We start from the raw sequence: 20,595 nt of genomic DNA, 5'->3' as shown, positions 1-20,595 counted from the left end.
GGGGGCCACAAAAGCGCTGTCACATTTTATTTGCGTTGCTATTGTTGTTGCCGCCGACCTCAGCTGTGTGATTGCACCTGTGTGGCATGTTATGGGCGCATTTTTCACAATGTTTACACTTTGCTCGGTATATACACGAGGGCCAACGAAAAGTACGTGACGAGACTCCGGGCATTGCCGCCCCCCCTTTGGACACCCTCTTCCATGGCAAAGCATTGGCTGCAATTCGGCTTAAAGGGAGCGAGGTTGCAGGGCACGCGCATGCAACATGTAGACAATACAACAGGCAACAACGAGAAACAGAAACAATAATAATAACGGAACAAACAACAAAAGAAATTGAATTCGTGCAAATGAATTTTCATTGAAGTGACTTTCTGCGGCGACTGACTTGGTCCCGAGGCGCGTGGCGTGCGCTTGCAACAACAATACAACAAAATAAAATAAAATTAACCGAGCAAAGTGTGAGTGGAATATGGCAAGTTGGTTGAAAATAAAGCCAAAACTATTCGGCATAACTGCAGCGCGTGGCCGCGGAGCGACCCGGGCGCCAACTTTAGTGGCAATATTGCCCGACACATCCGCTGAGAGCGTGTCACATGGCTCAGGCAGTTGCTGCAGCTAACTGTTGTTCCGTGCATGAAAACTTCGGCGCAAAGTGAATTGCAATTGTTCTCTTGCATAACCCGCTCGTCCTCCCGCCATGGCGAAGTTAAGCTGTAATGGACCCCTCTTAGGGGTTGGCTATAGCAGCAGAGGTAGTTTTACGCTACCATTGGTCTCTGAGGGAAAATTGTTCATGATATTCCTTTAAGCGCACAGAAATATTCGAAACTGTCTGATTCTAGAGTAAGTATATAAAGACTATTCAGAAATGTCGTTTCTAATATTCTTTAAAGCTGTGAGGTTACTCAATCAACGGTTCCACACCAGCTCAGCTCTTGCTTACTTGTTTCATGTGGGAACATGATCTTTTCCTAGAAATTTGGTATTCACAATTCCATGTCCCAAATACAGTGCAACGCGATTCATTCAAAAATATCGAATTAATGTCAGCGTATTTGACAGCGGGCTGCTCCCCGCGAAAGAAGCCAAGTAGCGTGAGGACAACAATAATAGTTTCACATTTCATTGACGTAAACCCCACAGCTTTCGCTGGTAATTATCAATAATTGCAATTAATTAGGAAGCGTTGTTTCTGTTTTTGCTCAACAATTTATCGGACATTGTGGCATTTTGCATTTTTAAAAAGTTCTATGACGTCATAAAATATAATACTGCTGAGGGTCATCGGACGTTTTCTATTTTGATAAATAAAGTATCGAATTTTCAATTATGTGCAGCATATCCCGAGGCTTCGGAAAATATTTGCTGCTCAAATAGCACTGAAGTTTTGGAAACCCTTTTTACGAATTCCAAACACGGGTTAAATTCGGTCATTTATTCGCCCGCAAATCCATAGAAAAGCCATGGCGGAATAGCAGATTTTAAAAATTCATCAGTTCATTCGTGTATTGAAACGAATGTAAAAGTCGCACCTCAAACACGCCTCGCTGCCGCGAGCTCATTCATACTCGTCCTTATTCCCACGTGGCTGTGGCAGTGGCAGTTATGTCAGTGAACGCATGCGTTTGTGCAATTTAAATTGCGGACGGTTGTTTACCTTCGACATTACGAATTCATAACAAAATTAGAAGGAGCATGGTAAGCTTGTTTGTATACATATTTAGACTTTAAAACGTCGGATGCGGCATTGAGTGGCGTTGCCGTTCTGCGCGTGATAATTGTCCTTAGCGTCTGCTTAGCTGTGCTTCGGTTTTTGTACATTCTTCCTTTCTACTCTTTTTCCTTCTGTGGCCGACAAGCTGTTTGCTTCAGATTGACAGCTGTAAACAAGCATAAGAACGTCAATTGAGGCATTCATGAATAATTGATGAGGTGCCGCAATGCTCCCTGAGAGGCTCTCGAAGGAAAGGAAGGGCCGAGACAGTAGTAGCAATTATCTTCGGCACACGGGCCATCACAGCATGCTCCACGCTTTGCTCCGAATAAATAAAATAAAAAAGAAGTGCGTTCAATATTTCTAAATATGACTCCAACAGTATGTCGGAAGTCATCACACACATTTTTTTACCATAGCTTTGTGATATGCGAGGTGGTTCAACAGATAATGAAACTCCGAGTTTTGGACTAGAAAAAGCGGGGTCATCTAAAAAATTTAAAGCAATGATCAATACATAAAGGTCTGCTCCTAAGAATCACTTTAAAATATTTCCGAATGGAAATTGCTTTATCCCACAAGGCATGATTTTAGTTTTTTAGTTTTTGCGCATGTTTTAGCTTCGTTGCACCGTTTATATGTGTGTTCCTTAATAAGCTCAATTTATTGGAATATAATTTCTTAGTTTAAGTATTATTTTCATTATATTTTCTGTTTTTGTTTAGTTTTTGTTTTTTAACGTTCAGATGCGCCAATTCTCGCACTAATATATTGAAATTATTTACTCCTTTCGCTCCCTCTACACACTGAAATCGCTCAACCGCATTCGCTGCAAACTTCTTCCGGGGTACTCAACATCAACTGGATTCTGGGCGCTAGCAGATTCTTCAACAAAATCTTCAAGTGGTCGAAAAAGTCGTAGATTCTTTGGGTGGAGGGGGCCACGGAGTGGTTCCCTTGGCCCGCGGGCCGGAATGGCTTCCTACAATGGGGTGCTAAAGGATTACGGACACAGCAGTTTGAATGAGGCTTTCAAATCCCAAAATAATGTCAACTTTAAGTTAATCAAAACAGGTGAGTCACACAGAAATGCATTTCGGTTTTCATCCATCTAGGCAATTTGTAACTCACTGTAAATATGTTTGGGTTGGAATTTTGAGAAATAAAGGTTCAAGAGCGAAGTGGTTCGTCGCTGGGCTTAAAAAGACAGTATTTGAGTAGCCTTCCAGATAAGCTTTTATATTAACATCCTATGAGTGTTTCGTTCTGAAGCAGCCGGGATTTTCCTAAGCTGGAAATGCTTTCAATATATTGACGAATTTAGCCTTGCCCAATACAGTTCCTTTACTAGTTTTTGTTTTTGATATACGATATGACTATCAGCTATTGTGATTAACTGAATTCTGATAAGATAAGCTGCGCGCAAATAAATTTCCATAATCAAGTCTTTTTATTATTTTTGTTTCGATAATTTATGCGCAGTTCTCACTGTGTGCCTGTGTGTGTATCTCATCGTAGTCTATCCGAAACCGAACCGTCCAACCACACTTTGCCCATGTCAAAAGCGACGGTAGAAAGCTGTTGTGTTGCTAAAGTCCCATGTGGCCACAGTCGCGACGGTGGCGGTGGCAAAGCTCAAAATTGCCTGAATACCCGAGGCGAGTGACAGCTTTACGAGCGGATATTGTACTTTTGCACGTCAATTATAGAAATCGGTCGCCGATCTCCATGTTTGCCCACTTCCGTGAGTGTAAATAGGCAATATGTACATAATTTGTAAATGTATGCACGATTGGAGGGATTTCGGGAGCAGCGGTACTAAGAATATAGAGCATAAGAAATAGTGTGTGAAATTAGCAAGCTCTGCAACGAGTGTAGCAGAAGTCAAATGTATGAATGATGAACATGAAGTCAGAGTTGAAAACTTTTCTGGGAAAGACTTAAGAAATGAGCTCGAGATAAGTTTTGTTGAATATACCAGATATAAATTTATCTGCCGTCCATAGCAGAGGTTTTGTATATTTCAGAGTCAGTTTTTGTTTTGAAATAGGTTAATTTAAGCCCTTAGTAATGCCAGATGAAAGTTCAGTTTAGTTTGAGGTGAAGTATACGTCATTCGGGACGTCGACATTGACTTCAAGAGCGGCTTAATGTCTAGGTTTCGTACTTCGTCTAGTCCTTTGAACTCCGAAACTTATACATATCTAAGACGAGTTCTAGATGTTACTAAACAAAGACAGAGGAGGTGTTCCAGAGTCTCTCTCATGCCAACTTCACCGCACTTTCTGCATGCCATCTCTCCGGTTCACATGTGCTGTCATTAGGTGGTAACCTGTCAAGAGGTCAACAGCTGCCCGCAGTCTTTTCGAGACCGCGTGAATAAACAGCAAGTGAGTATTCCTGCGGGGCTCTTGTAAATGATCTTGGCGATCCAGCATGTACTTAAGGTGTTCCATCTCACCGGCGGTCTCTGATCCGCCCGTCAGCCCTTTCGGAAATTTCATTGTATATCATTTTTAGTGACCTACGAATTTCCTGTTCTTATTCGGTAACCAGAGCGATGAAATTTTTGGCAATCTCATCAGCTGATTCGTTCATCGGAATTCCTTTGTGGCATGGAAACCAGTATATAAACATTATGCAGTCGCTTTCTTGTTCAAAATTTACTGAATAAGTCAAGCCTTGATATTTTGTATGCAAATATTTAGTTGAAAAGGAAAGAATTACTAGTTAGTTTACCTCATCAAGGGCAGACTTCTTACAGGGACAAATACTTCAAATCTTACTATCCATTGTAGTCTTTGATACTGACAATATATGGCTAAACATTTGCAAAGAATTAACTTGATATGATTTGAAGTTTTTTTTTAGATTTTCACTAATTAATGCAAAAACATTTGATATCCTCCCATGGTCTAGCATTACTGAGTTTTCCGGGGTGCACAAATTCGAAATAGGTCACGTTTCTTTATAATCAATTCCATATTCTACCAGCGCCCACCTTGTATATTTTGCATAAGAGAGCACTCACTTGAATACGCATCTGTTTTTTTCGACGTGTTGTGTTTTTGGAAATTTTATTTTCCGCTTGCGCCGCGCACCTTGCTATCGCTTGTGACTGCTGTAATTGAATGTAACCCAGATAGGGCTGCACGTATATAAATAATACTTTGCAAGTATGTGTACGCAATGGGTATGTTTGTCTGTTTGCCGGCGGGTTCGTCAGTGTCTGTAAATGACAAATTACAAGGTTTTGCTTTTGAAATTGTGTCGCTTGGCACAAAAGGGACTTCACGTCAGACAACCCTTTCGACAAAATGTAACTACGGGCTCCATTTGCATTGGCAGCTGTATGTATATGTTTGGGTATACGATATATGTACTATAAACACTATAGAGAACTGGAAGCTATATCCCTGTTATTTAACTAACGGCACGTACTGACTACAGTGTCAGTGAGCAAATATGTGTTTTTATAAAAGTGTGTGTGTGTGTCTTTTGATTGCCATCGATTTATCGCTCTCTTTATTGTTATTATTTATTATAGTTGTTTAGCCTTCATAACACAGTAAAAGCAAGCGCATCGGGTATTTTCGATCATAAATAAACTCAGGAGTAGAGAGCAATCTAAAAACGAGCGCAAAGCGACGGGAATTCTGCGGGGAAAATCAAATTGATCAAAAGAAATCCGATTGCTAACTGGAATGTCTTGCTTGAAAATTAACTAGTTCGAAGAAGATATGGCTAGTTTATTATAGTACATATTATTTAATGCATTATATCACAACACCAACAATGCGTTTTTTGGACAATTAGGTGAAAGATACGAAAGTATAGTCATACGTTTGCCAACTGCGAGCGCTAATTTATCTATTTGAGCGCTTAGTATGTGAATATGTGCTGTCGTTACAAGAAAAACTGTCCATAGAATAACATATGTTCGTTAGATATTTATTTCTCTTTGTAACATAATGGCAGTTAGGAGGAATGGAGAGATTTAGACGGATTGCGTGGCATTATCTGTTGACAAAGCAGCCGCGAGGGAAGGCAGACTATCACATTTGTACAAGATATAACGGGAACCACAAAAGTACACGAATATAATATATATATGAAATTAGCGCTTTATTGGTTTTGATAATCGGTTTATGTACTCATTGTGCTCTGTGTACCTGTAGGAAATCGAACAGAATGTACAACCCTCCGCAGCAAGCCGCTTCACTTTGTCACTTTAAGTCATTGATCAATGGCGAAGTTATCGCCTTCACTTTCTGTTAGTTAAGCGTTTCAACTATTGCAAACATTTTTTAATTATTATTTTATTATTTATTTTTTCAGTTTTCCAACTAACCAAGCCCCAGAGGTATACCTTGACTATTATGCAAGTGGCTAGTTCTTAAAACAAATGTTTCTTTGAAAATTTCGTCTGCATATGATTTGTACACACTATAGAAAAATTGTATGTGAGATAAATAAAACTAAAATAAGAACAAAACTGTGTAGTCTCTGATTTAGTTACTGTAAGAAAAGCGAAGTACTTACCAAATAAAGTTTAGTAGAGCCTAGAAGTTTTTACGACCAAAAAAGTCGCTTTCGTATAAAGAAATGTTAGAAAATGTTGTTTACACTGATCGGAAACTGTGACTGGCACCAGTTCTTGCCGAACTCCAGCGTTTTTACTCAACACACAGTGACGGCCTTCAATATGAACTGCCACTATCGCCATTCAAAAATGATAATTTTACCACTACGCTATTGTTAATGAACAACTATTAATTATTGCTTCCCCTTGAAGTCGTTTTATGACATTCGAAGAGAAAAAAAACGCCGCCTAATTATGCATTCAGCGCCAAACTGTGGGCGAAATCTTCAATTGAACAATTAAGTGCTTGTTATTAAAAGTTTTTAGTTTGAAAAGCACTTATGCCACTTCTTTAAGCGCACGAGTTAAAAAAAATTTGAGAGACTCTTCCAACGGCTTCTAACAGCGCCGTATCAGTGGAGGTGGGAAAAAGAAATAAGCGGCAAAAACATGAGAATTAAAAGGCAAACTTTCCTTGTCAGTTACACTGTGTATATGTATGGAGAGCGGCCGATTCGAATACTCAATCAGGCAACGCCGATAATGATGCGCTTTTTATTGACCTTTGAAAACGAGCGCGAAGAACCGTTCGCGTGTAAAGTGAGCAAAAACTTTTTGCTTTTGAAATTTTTTCAAATCTATTTTTAACAAACAGTGGAAATTGTTAATGAAGAGTTTGCGAAAGATGTAAGGAAAGTAGCGCAAGAGTAGATGAGGAATGGCGAAAAATATGAGAGCGGTGAGCGGCAGCGGCTTTCAAGTGTCGTAATGAAAGACAATGTTGACATGTGAACGCTCCTCCGATTAGTGAGTTTTATTCCTTAACTTCAGTGCAGTTTGTTTTTCCATTTTCATTATCCTGTTGAAATAACAACAGTAACGGCCAATATTAATATTTGGTTGGTGGCTGTTTCAGCACTTGAGGAAAAAGTGATTAACAGAAGATTGAAGCGGCCGGCATAAAAAGGCTGTTAAATTGCAATGTCATTGTGTAGAATTTGAGAAAATGAATGAAGCAGCATTTATATGCCCTAACAGGTAATAGACTTCTTGACAGAACATTAAATTTGAGTTTCAGATGAACCTTGGCATTTGTGTGGGGACTTTTCGGCTGTGTCCAGTTTGATCGGAAGATTATAGGACTCAGCCGATTTAAAAAAATTTGATTGAACCAATCGTTACAATTCTTTAAAAGCTTTCAAAATAGTCTCCTTTGTCGTGTCGTCTCAAAATGTTTGCCTTTCACCGACTTTTCCGGCAAGGAAACAAAAGAGGTCCGGAGGGGCCACATCTGGATTGTAGGCCGGCTGCAGAAGCGTTAAGATGTCGGCCTTGGTTAGGTAGCTGTTCATAAGAAAGGCGGTATGAGCGCTGACGTTCTCGTTGGCGTTGACGGTTTGTCCAGGAGAAACAAATTCATGGTGGGCGATGCCTTTGATGTCAAAAAAAGACATGGGTTTCTCTTTGGATGTGCTCATTCATCCGGTCTTCATTAGCGACCTTTTCCGTCCCTTCAAAAAGGTGTGGTGCCACCGAAACACACCACTTTTTGCTAAAGCAACATCTGGGTAAGCCTCCTTGATCACATCAAATGTTTCTGTCGCAGATTTACCGATTTTCACCCATAATTTAATCGGGTACCTCTGCTCTAACCAACGCTGTATTTTCTGCTTGTATCAATCATAGAAACACGTCGCGTGAAAATGTTGGCTCTTCAGGTGCTCGGAGACAACTGACTAGCCACTCGTTCGTTCGCAAGGAACGTCTTCTGCCGAATCCAGTCGATACGCGCACGCTCCGAAGTACAATCGGGGCAGAAGAAAATCAGTCCTTTTACTTTCTAGATAAACCCTGTGCTTCAATGAAATAATATTCCTTTTGTTATGACTTTCTTGGGGGTTTTGAAAGCACCATTTGTTCTACGCTGCTTGTAATCACCCTTCTTATAACGCATCGAGTTTTGTATTGAAGAAGATGGGATGTTAGCAAGGAGTTAGGCATTTTAAGCTCAATCCGTCCTCCTTTCCATGTAAAGTTGTAGCTTTGGAGGAATTTGTGCGCTACTGCCTATTTAGACATTCTTACGAATCAGGGGTTATTATGGCCAACGGTTAAAGTGAAATCGGAATTTTAGCCACTGGAGTTTAGAGGTTATAGAAAATTATATATATAAGCTCACTGTCACCATTACGGTTAATTGAGCTGGACACGCCATTGCATTACAGTACTTCGAAGTGACGATGCTGGACTTCGAGGTGTATAAAATATGTATGTATGTGATCTTTTGCGTTGGCTAAGGCACACTTATCACTGCTTGGTTGTGGCTCTTCTGACTTATCACCAGCTACAATGTCGGTGTTCAGCGTGCACTACTTGAAATGCCGTTAAGAGAGTACTATACACCATCCGTTATAGCTTCTCAAATGATAAGCGCACACACACGCACCTAACGCCGTCGATGCGATTGAAGCTGAAAGCTGCTAGGTCAGCGGGGACTTTTTATCGCTGCGCCAATAGTGACAGGAGAGCCATAAAATGCGTTTAAAGTACAATGAAGCGTGCTCAACTTTACCGCAAACTGCACTAAAAGATGTGCCAATGAGGCGCGTGCTACTGACGCCACAGCAATACCAACAACAACAACAGTGAGTGAACAGAGTGACAGTTAAAGCGGGTGCCGATGACACCCCGAGTGCTGAACGTCAAGACAAGCGACGCCTCCTTCAACCGGGAAGATCCGAATGGCTGCATTTGCACGTGACAGCATGTCAAAAGTGGCGCGTGGTAAGAACATAAAGGTGAGGCGGCTCGAGGCCGAGTGGCGCGCACTTAATGGCTTTGCAATAAAAATCAAACGTTGCGGCGAAGCTGCTGTCCGATATAGACAGAGCAGATAAGCGTGGCTATGTGTGTGTGTGTGCCTCAAGTAAGTATCAGCACGTTTAAGTGAAGAGCAAACCGCTAGATGACATAACAATATTTACTTTTAATGCAAATAAATGTCGTTTGTGCAAATGATAGCTTAAGAATTTAACAGCAGATTAGTTGACATTTCCTTATTGTATAAAACCATGTTTTACCTGGGAATTGCCACTCCTTATTGCCGCTTAGGACAAAGTTTCATGTCATACAGAAAACGTTTAGAGACTGGGGTAGAATATATGCATTTTTTGAATCCAAACGAACTTCAAACAAGCTTAAAATACGACAGACATGAAATACATTTATCTCTGGTACCTAAATCTCGAAAGCGGGAATTTCACTTGCTAAATGAACAGTTAGAGTACACTCTATTCTTTTAACTAATCTGAAATGATGATGACCTTGAATTTCAATTTAGCACTGAAAGAAGAAAGCAAAAAGCTCTTAATTCTCAGTCCTTAGGTATATATATCCATTACATGCTGTTATTTTTGGCCAGCGGCAATATAAAATTCAATTAACTCACCGCTACGATTTTCGAGAGGGCAGGCCATGGCCAACCAATGTCCGGCCATTGAAAACATTCCAACCACTCACACACGCACTCTTTCATTCAAAGGGCACGCACCACATACACACAAACACAGGCACACAAATATGCCTTTGGCCGACAGTCCTGAGATATTTTTACTTAGTGAAAGGACTCATTGAATTTATCGGCTGTTCGCCACAATGGCCTGCCATAACGGACAAATTTGTACGCGCTGTGGCCGCCGATGCGGACTGTGAGGGGTATATATGTAAAGCACTGCAATTGTGTGAGTATTAAATGCAGAAGAAATCAAATTGCGAATATTTCGGGTTGAAGATATCGAGGCGCAGCTGATCCATAGATAAAGCAGAAGAAAACTCAATTTCCGTTTAAGCTTAAATTTTGCGAACATGAGCAGCGCTCCATATATGTGTATGTGTGCGATTTAGAAATAAACACCTAGTAAGTGGTCTAGCTGAGATTCAACGCAAGTCGGAAAGGCCAGATCAGTTCTTATTAATTGGTGGTAGAAGAATGATGTGCAGATGTATCTAAGATTTGGGATTTTTATTGTGGCATATCCGTAAGAATGACCTCCAGAAATAAACAAAGTGGTTACACACAGTTTTAGGGTCGCCTCATGTTTCATGCAGATCTCGCATTGGGGCAAATGCTCGACGCTTAAGAGGACGTGATCCCATTGCGTGTGTTTAGTTCTTTGATTGCTCGCTGTAAAAACATTTTTAGTAGGTTCAAACTTCAATACAAGGCAAACTGCTAGGAGGAACTAGCTCATTTCTGGCTCAATCCTTGGTAGTCGAAAAAGTCTTTTCGTATTTCTAATCAAACTTCAACTTATTTTTTTATGTTTATAATGAACCAAATATGCCCCATTTTGTTTGCCACATCAGAGTAAAACTTTTCTGGTTTCTCGGCGAAAACTGCCGAAAGTAATCTTCACAGGCTTCTCTTGACTTTCCTCCATTAAGGGCGTTCTGTATTGATCGAAACAAATAGCAGTTCGATGGTGCAAGATCAGGGCTATATGGTGCATGYATCAAAACTTCCCAGGCAAGATCTCACAGTTTTTGCCGAGTCATCAAAGATGTGTGTTTCAATTGCTTGCTGCAGTCTCATCGGTTGTTGATTGGAAAATGTTAAATCAATCGTTCGACCAGGCTGGAGCAGTTCGCAGTAGATGATTCCTTTCCAATCTCACCAAAAACTCAGGATAACATTTCGAGGCGTCAATCCTAACTTTCCGAACGTTTGTTGAACTTCACCACGCTTTGATCAAGATTTTTTTCGTACATTATTGTCGTATTTGATCTACTTTTCCTCTCCTGTTACCATTCACTWCAGAAATGGTTCGATTTCATTTCGTTTCAGCAAAGAATCGGAGATGATAATTCGGTCCATTAAATTTTTCGCAGACAATTCAATTCAACGAGATTCTTTTTGTCACTAGCCTGTTTTAAATGGTTCAAAACCCATTTAATGATGAACGTTAGGTTCCATAGTGATGTCATGCCTGCTTATGTGACGGCATCGTCTCCTTGACTGCACAAATTTCTATGGTGGCTTGCATGGCATTCTTAACCTTTTAACATAAAAATTTCAAAATGAATTAAGCTTAAAGTCTCACTTTCCAACGCCCTATGATACGATATAATGTGGTTGGTAGCACTTTTGACAAAATACAAAAATACTTTTTCGACTACCCAATATATAGATAAAATGAAAAAGAGTTCTTCTTTCATTCAAATTACGTGAAATTGCTCAAAAATGATACYAGTTTCGACTTTGGGTTGCATTGCACCACCAATTTTTCGCACAGGGCACTCGTGTGCTCTGAGGGAGATTGCTTGAGGCTATTTGTAAGCAAAAGTGCACTGCGTGCGGACGAGCGTGGAAGTCAAGATTGGTTTTTACGATAAACACACTCACATATACACGCAATCGTGTGTGTAGAGGGGAGTGCGCATATAAACACAACATCCGCCTGCATTAAAAACGAATAACGGATGCGAAAATCAAAATCACAACAACTTGCAATATAGTCGAATAAGCAATCGATTTGGACAGGAAATGGCGAGCATTAAAATATGCATAAGCGAAATAGTGGAAATCAAATGCCATCGAAGTCGCTTGGGGCGAACAGAAAACTGCGAATTTATTAATTTTGCAAACTTGTTATTTACATTACCCAACGCCATCGACACATTCCATACGTTAATAAACGATGATAGCAAAATCAAGTAAAACTGATTTGGAAAGACATCGCTACCTAGGCAGCGCGGATGTGGCGCGGGTGGACGTTGTACGCTGAAAGGAAGATAAATGGCTGCCACAGATTTGATTGAGCGACCGAACTCTGAGATTTCATTAGCAACTACAAATAAAGCGATGCGGATTGTGTTTCTTTCGCTTACACGGAAATATTTTGCGCTGCAGCGCATTTCTTGCCACAAATTATTCGCTTATACCAATGCAGCTGTGTGTGAAAGTGCTCAAAGGTAAATCAAATCACTTTGGACAGCGAGTTCACAAGCAATTGCACACACACATGCGTAAGCGGTGTGGCACCCATCCGTCTTACCTGTCACCTTTGTGTAGGTTTTGTGTAGATTTGCAGCATGCAACAACGCTCGTGTCACGCGCCATAGAATTGATAATATACGGGACAATGGCCATGTCTCATCAATTTCATTTCGATTTCGCTTTGTTTGGGCAATTGCTTCTCTCATTTCTTGAATTGAATTACATTGACTGCGAGCATTGAGTTGTTAAGAAATTTATTATTTCCTGCGGTACAATGCCGGATAATGCACGAATGCCTCCGAAGACAAGTTATTGAGGGGAAACATTTGTATCTCCATTTGTAATAATATCATAATCAATTCAAGTTTCCTCTGCATCGGTATTTAGTTTCAACATTTCTCTCTCCGAGTGTGTGCCAATGTCCGCACAAAAGCAAGTTGCAACTGAAAAGTTAAAAGAAGACAAATCTAAGCATGAAAATATAAATTTTGTGCATGTATGTAAAAGCATCATTGAATTTGTTGGCAACTTTTTTAAACTATTCACAAATAAAAGATTCTTAACAGGAACTTGATTGTGTTCGCTCATTTTATATGGCAGCTATATTCTATAATCGTCCGATCTGTAGAAATTTAGTTGAATATTGTAGCATTGCTTTGTATAATAACCCAAGAAAATACTCTGGAAAATATTAACACCTACGTAGACAGCAAAGATGACTTTTATGAGCGCTTGGATCGCACCTATGAGAGCTGCCCTCGCCACGATGTCAAAATCGTGCTTGGCGACTTTAACGCCAGGGTGGGCAAAGAAGGTATCTTTGGCACTACGGTCGGCAAATTCAGCCTCCACGAGGAAACATCCGCAAATGGGTTGAGGCTGATCGACTTCGAAACATAGTTATTTGTAGTACTAGATTCGAGCATAAGGAGATTCATCAAGCTATCTGACTGTCTCCGGATCGAAAAACCACCAACCAGATCGATCATGTTGTGATAGACGGAAGACACGTCTATAGTATTTTAGATGTGCGTGCGCTCCGAGGTTCTAACATCGACTCCGAACACTATCATACTATAAACACAAGGGTGGTTCGACGTCGAGAAACTGCAATCACAACAGACAGCCGAAAGATTTTCTACTCGGCCTGCACTCCTGCTCTCTGAGAGCACTCGTCAACAACTCGGTATAAAGGAACTGTGGGACGGCATTCAAACTCCTTACGGACAGCTGCAACCGGAACCATTGGCTTTCGGAAAGTACAAAAGAACAGCTGGTACGACGACTAGTGCGGTGCCGCAGCGGAGAGAAAACAGGCTGCGTACCTCGCAACGTTACTATCGACCACAACACGTGGATGGGATAGATACCGAGAGTTGAAGAGGGAAGCGAGACGTATTTGCAGACAGAAAAAGAGCTTGATAAGCTAATGGTCGAAAATTCTACAAAAAAATGTGGCGGCTTACAGAAGGTTTCAAGACCGGAGCATATTCTTGTAAAACCCCCAAAAGTGATCCTGTCACCGATGCCCAGAGCAGACTTAAATTATGGAGGGAACACTTCTCAGGCCTGCTGAATGGCAGTGAACGCACAACGCCAGCAGAAGGCAAACCCGATGCCCCAATCGACGACGATGGAGCAGACGTTCCATTGCCCGAACAGGAAGAAGCTCGAATAGCAATTACCCGCCTGAAGAGCAACAAAGCGGCGGGGGCCGATGGATTGCCGGCCACGGCGGCGAAGAACTGATAAGAAGCATGCATTAGCTTCTTTGTAAAATATGATTGGACGAAGCATGCCCAACGATTGGAATTTATGTGTGCTGCCGACTGGAGAAGGAAGCAAAGCAAATGGTTCTAGTGAACGAGGGCTAGACAAAATATCTCCTGTCGTCAAAAAAAAAACAGTCGTCGCACTCGCGACTTGGGACTCACATCACTGTTGACAGTCATAACTTTGAAGTTGTAGATAATTTCGTCTATCTTGGAACCAGCGTAAACACCATCAACAATGTCAGCCTAGAAATCCAACCCAGGATAACTCTTGCCAACAGGTGCTACTTCGGACTGAGTAGGAAATTGAGAAGCAAAGTCCTCTCTCGACGAACAAAAATCAAACGCTATAAGTCACTCATAATTCCTGTCCTGCTATATGGTGCAGGGCCTTGGACCATGACAACAACTAATGAGTAGACGTTGCGTGTTTTCGAGAGAAACGTTCTGCGAAAGATTTATGATCCTTTGCGAGATATATGACGTATGACGACATTGACATAGTTCAGCGAATTAAGAGACAGCGGCTACTCTGGCTAGGTCAKGTTGTCCGAATGGATGAAAACACTCCAGCTCTGAAAGTATTCGACGCAGTACCCGCCGGGGGAAGCAGAGGAAGAGGAAGACCTCCACTCCGTTGGAAGGACCAAGTGGAGAAGGACCTGGCTACGCTTGGAATTTCCAATTGGCGCCACGTATCGAAAAGAAGAAACGATTGGCGCGCTGTTGTTAACTCGGCTATAATCGCGTAAGCGGTGCCTACGCCAATTAAGAAGAAGAAAGACAGCCAAGCAGCAATCAAGGCAGTAACCTCTTACCCCATATCGAGAAGAAGTGTCTTGGGAAGCAGTTTAGCTGTGGAAAGTGTTGCCAGAAGTAAGCAACTTCACTTCTACTGGGTGCCAGGGCACAAGGGCACCGAGGATATTTCATTGTCGAGACGAGATTGTCAAAAATTTACGGCTAACATCCTAAAACACAATCTTGACAGAAGCATGACAAATAAAATCAAAACCTGATGGAATACTAACAGGTCTTTGTCTGGTGGAGACACACGTCCGGAGGATGGGACTGACAGGTTGTTAAGATTGCAGGGCACCAGGAAAACAATAGAGCTCTCGTATATTTGTGCGGCATTGGCAAGACTGCGCTGTAAGCATTTCGGGTCCCAACGGTATAATACACTGGAGGAAATATCGATATTGAGGCCGCAGAGTCTGTTAAAATTCGCGTCAAGTGCAGGCAACCTAAACGATGATTACTCCTCGACCTAGCAACAAAACTCCATCTAATATCGCAAATCACTTAGCTGGTATATGCGTAGCTTATTGGCCTACCAAATCATCCTAACCTAACCCCGTGAAAATATCTTCTTAAATGAAGAAGTTTTCTATATGTGGGTATGACTCTGATCGGTCAGTTTTTTTGGCAGATATATGCTATAGTTGTACGATAACAGCGATGCGAGAAGCGATCACCTTCTTGGGGGGAGAGAAAGCTCAGGTTGATATCACGGATGTCTTCGCTTATACCATATAGTGGCACATAATGATCATTTAAATATACAATTTTAGGTTCTCCGATGCTTCCTTTTGGTGTAACACACTGAGCGGCAAACCCTGATCAGTATATACAAAAATAAAAAAATTGTTGTAGTCAATTCAATTTCAGTCGCTAAATAACAGTTTCCTTTCCGGTCCGTGCAATTGAGTTCTCCTCTTGCCCACTTGTAAGCTCGCTCCTTCTAGTCAGAGATGTTTCTTAAGTGCTTGCTTGTACATGTTCTCTTAAGTATGTGTGTATGTGAGTGAGTGTACTTCAAGCTAGTACCAGCCCGAGGTGTGCGAGCGTGCCAAAAGCGTAATAAATTAAATATTTTGCAGCTGCTATAATTTGGATGTGAGTAATGAACTCTGAGGCTAACAAAGGGGGAAAACGCTCTATCAGTATTTCATGTGAGCATCTTTGCATTATTAATTTGACAGTTGAAAATCGTTTTGGGTATTGCATCTGCACTAGACAACTTGATATTCAATTTGCTTTTGGCATTAGGGTGGTTCACTTATATTGCATAAAGGAAATGAGAAAATTCGGAAGAATATTGCACGCACAATTGTATATGAGTGGCACTTTAAAGTTTCTCTTAAATAGGAATCTTGGTCACTGATCCGCAATAAACACGAGAAGCTCTTAATGTTTTTCATTTCCATTGCATCAGTTTACAGCGGGGTGGGAGTATTCTTTTAAGACAAATGGATTTTGATCAGATTGATCTCATAGGCTGCCGGGGCTGTTGAGAATTCGTACTTAGAACTTATGTTACGCCGTGGAGTTCCAGGCGAGGGTGTCATGGGTGGCTATTGACTGTTTTTAAAAGGTCAGGTATCTTGAATTTTATATACTATTATATTACAATTTTTGACATAATCGAAGTTATAGTTCGTTTTACCTACATACATACAACACACATACTGTAAATTGTTTTGATTAACTTACAATATGTGTTGCTCGAAGGATTTCCATTTTCGAATGCCACCCTTTTCCTGAAAACAATAATGGCAAAGTTGAAGTGCCTGCACCATTCGAGAGCCAGATATGTGTTGCTCTACTGATGCATATCACCTACATGTGAATGTGAAGGTTTGTGTGCGCAGGCACTTGTGCAGGGCTGGAGCACTGACAAAATTATAACATCGATTTGTTTATGGTACTGTATTTGATATCTTTTACCACTTACTTTTACAAAATTTATGCAAAATTCATATGCCACTCGAATGCTGCCGAAGAAGCGAGCGAAGGAGGCTAAGTTAAGAGGTTAAGAGCCTTCGAATCCCTGTGGGCTGAGTTGGTTATTTTCAGAGTTGTATCTTAAGATGTCGTGTTGTTGGCTTAAACATTTGAATAAGGTTTCTAGTGGTGAGACGCAAGGCATCTGATACCGTTATTGGTTGCATCAAGCTGCGCGGTCAACACCAGTGTTGCTAAGAGATAATACCAAACTGACAGGGTGTCAAAAATTGGTGAGCTAACGCTCAATTATTTAATAAGATGCATTCAAGCTCACAGAAGATGACCGCAAATCTGTTTACCTTACTCATTGCGTTCAAAGTGCGCTGAAGATATTTGTTGCTTATGGACTTTTGGTAAAGCAAGTCGACGAGTGTACTCTCTTTATTGTAGTTCACAGTTATTGCAGAAATTTGCATGCAATTTATTAGTCCATTTTGCACTGTACTTTCTTGCACACATACAAACTTATATACAAACACATAAGCTCCGCTCAGTGAAACTCAATTTTGTTGAAAATAATTCCCAAGAAAAACAAAGAAACTTATTTTAGGTGTAAGCCATTCGGTTCTCAAAAAGCATATATCTTAGGAAGGAGCAGATTGAATTTTCTTTAATTCTTATTTTTCAAAATTTCTGAATGTTTGCTCATGCGAAATAGGCAATTAATAATACAGACAATTTTTCGGAAAGCTGGTGTATATTCTTTAAAGATTGGATTAGAGTATAAATCTCAATTTCGATTCACATATATGGAAAGATTTAAAGACCACTCTTAGATTTAAAAATGTGTTTGACTTTGTTAATTTATTTTTTATCTTTATTTTTCTTTCTATAAGATTTTACTCTTTTGCAAGGCATTTACTTATATGCATTTCGATTTCTTTAAACAAATGGATAAATATTGTTTAGAGAAATGTCCAGCATATATATAAGGGATTATTAGCATTTATTCATAGTAGCTATTAGTAGTACGCAAATACTTCGAGATCTGCTGCACTCAACATCAACTCCAGGCTATCACAGAGAGCTATCGCATCAAGATCTCACCCAAAAGCCGGTGCTAGCAGTTTTGCGCTTACAAATATTACTTATTATATTATTGATTGCCAGTGCAAATGCAAAGTATCGCAAAGCTGAAGTGCAACGCTTCAGTTCAGTGCGACGTTTTTGAAAATCTACGCTCCATCGTTCGTTTCTGCTGCTGCCTCAGCTTGAAAACTTTCAGCGCCACCGCCGCCAACATAACAACCCATAAATACGAACAAATATTTACGCTCTTATTACCAGCTTTCAATATGACAATCCACTTCTCCCACTTGCTTGTCACCCATTCGCCCATCCACTTAAACGCTGAGCACAATCAAAGAAAGCCACTTCAAAATCAACCATAATTCAATTTAGCATGGCAATGCGATTGTTTGTCTGCCATGTGAGAGTAATCGCTGATGCTAGTCGCTTCAAGTGCATGCCCTGGGGAAACCGCTAAGGCAGTGTGAAGAAGTCGTGATGTAAAGGGCAAAGCACAACAAAAGCGATCGCTGCTAGGCGTTTCGATAGGTCACGTTGCAAGCATAGAGCAACCGGGATCTGAAAGTGCCCGCATAGCCCTTCAGAACAGTTGATTATAGTTATCAGATTGTTGTTCAAGTTCTGTGAATTTCGCAAATCTTCACTGTGATCTTCGAATACCAGTGCCGAACGCAACATTTATTGCTTTGTGGCACTCAGTTTCGATGGTCAGTGGCCAGTGATAACCAAGGACTCCGTCGTTTAAATTTACCTACACTTATTGCGGATTTATGCATAATTTATTTAAGGAACAAAAACAATCGCGCTTTATTAACGGCTTTTTCGACTTTTGACTCTCTGTTAGCCAGCAGAGTGCGCCACAAGATGCATAAGTGTGTGTATTTTACACGTCGTGGCGTCGGTTGATTCCAGTCTGCTGCAGAGTTGATCAAATTCAATTCGAAACTTTTAATAGCCTCCAAAAGCCTCGGAGCTCGCAAAGTCGCCGAGTTTGCTGGCACGTGCGACTGTAAGTTCAAATTCCCTACAGCCAAGTGCACGCACAAACAAACCGCAGTGTCTTATATCCTCTTATCCAAGCACTCGAATCCACGTGAGAAAAGCGACGATGCAGCCACACAGACCGCCGACGGCTCGTAGATTTGGATTTGTAGGCAGAAGCCGGCTGTTATGTTGCAGATTAAGTTGTATTTGCAGTTGGCATTTATGGAAAATACAAATATTTATTTTGTGACTTGCGTTTAAATGGGCATCGCTGATTTTTAATGCTAATAATCTCCTGTCTTTTCTTGCAGTATCTGATTTCACCGAAACCCTCTCCCATTTATACGAGGAACATGCAACTGCCCTACAATCTTTAGTCTCCAATTTTCGTAAAAAGAATGCAGAACTTCGCAAAGAAAGGTAAGTGCTGTGGATTAAGTACTCGAGTATTCGCTTTTCACCAAGCACCAAAGTAACGGTTAACTATTAGTAGAGAATGTTGTGTTATTAAATTTTAAGCCTTGAGTTGCGAGAGTATATAGGTTTGGTAGTTATTTGGAATGTGGTCTTCACGGTGGAGGATAATGACATGCCGGTAATGGGTCATACTAAAAATTGTGTGTAAGTGTTTATTTTTATTGTTATTTTTCCTTTGTCTTTTTCTGTTTGCAGACCTGCCTGCCATCAGGCAATTTTCCAAGCATGGGAAACATTCCTACAAGAGGTCGAGAGCGATTCTCAGGCGTCAAACGATGTGGCCAACGTGCTTTCGCGTCAGGTGAGTCCCGTTAAAAACTAACAAGGCGTAAAGTGAAATTTATCTTCGCAACTGCTGCTGTCGATGTGGTTGCTGCATTACGGCCGAAATAATATTAACGCTTTTGGTGTGCAGCCGCGCAAGAGCCAGCTCAGATAAGTCCGTGTGTTTGCGTGTTGGTAATGTCCAGGTTTCAGTACTGACCGCAACCGCAGTTGCGGCGGTGAGTTGATCAAATGCAGCCACGATGACCACTGGCAACTCAGGTGACTCCGAGATATATTACATATATCTATAACGGTGAATGTGTGCGATATCTTCTTGAATTTATGTGAGCTGATTTACTGGAAGGTGGAAGTGAAGAATAAGCTTTCCGTGCCCAAAGTTGTAGTTATTGTCGTCTTCGTGGGTTGATGCCAAAGACAAAATATTTTTACTTATAATGTTTTCTCAACATAATCGTTGAATTTTTTGCAAGCCGTCCTAAACTGCAGCAAGTTGCGTAAACGCCATGTCGAACTGTATTTCTTATATATTCTTCAATCTGCTGCGCTGAATAGCATCCAAAGGGTATGTCTGCAAGTAGCAGCGAAGTAAACCCCACCGTTTGGACTTCAAATAAAAACCCGCTGCTGCTGGTACACCTTGCCTCACAACTGCAATTTCAATTATGCGCAAAAGCAATTATCTCTTCATCCATGGATGAGGCGAAGCAAGAGTGCCTTCTCTTTAATAAACAAAGGCCTTCAGTAGATGCTAATTATTTGTGTTTAAATTTAACTTTCGCTTCTTCTTGCAGGTGTCACGTCCAATGCTCGATAAATCCTTTCATCGTAAAGTTCAAAGTCGGAAAATTTTCACACACAGGGAGTCCTTTGAGACTATTATCGCAAAGACTGAAGAGAAGCTTTCGAAGGTGAGTATAAGACACAAAAAAACAAAACAAAAAAAAAAAAAAAAAAAAAA

At 40.8% G+C, this 20,595-nt stretch overlaps 1 protein-coding gene across 3 annotated transcripts in view; it reads left to right on the top strand.

Moving 5' to 3' along the window:
• Positions 1-20,595, top strand: part of LOC108973251 — a 199,276-nt gene that overhangs the window by 43,656 nt on the left and 135,025 nt on the right. For all 3 annotated transcript variants that reach the window (XM_018940360.1, XM_018940359.1, XM_018940361.1), the window contains exons 5-8: positions 2,603-2,794; positions 19,184-19,292; positions 19,545-19,650; positions 20,429-20,545. In XM_018940360.1, the coding sequence (XP_018795905.1) occupies positions 2,603-2,794; positions 19,184-19,292; positions 19,545-19,650; positions 20,429-20,545 (524 nt within the window). The remainder of the gene's footprint in view (positions 1-2,602; positions 2,795-19,183; positions 19,293-19,544; positions 19,651-20,428; positions 20,546-20,595) is intronic.

Source organism: Bactrocera latifrons, unplaced genomic scaffold (genome assembly GCF_001853355.1).
Source record: "Bactrocera latifrons isolate USDA-ARS-PBARC rearing strain unplaced genomic scaffold, ASM185335v1 scaffold_47, whole genome shotgun sequence".
Classification (NCBI taxonomy): domain Eukaryota; kingdom Metazoa; phylum Arthropoda; class Insecta; order Diptera; family Tephritidae; genus Bactrocera; species Bactrocera latifrons.
This window is presented reverse-complemented; position numbering and strand designations above follow the sequence as displayed.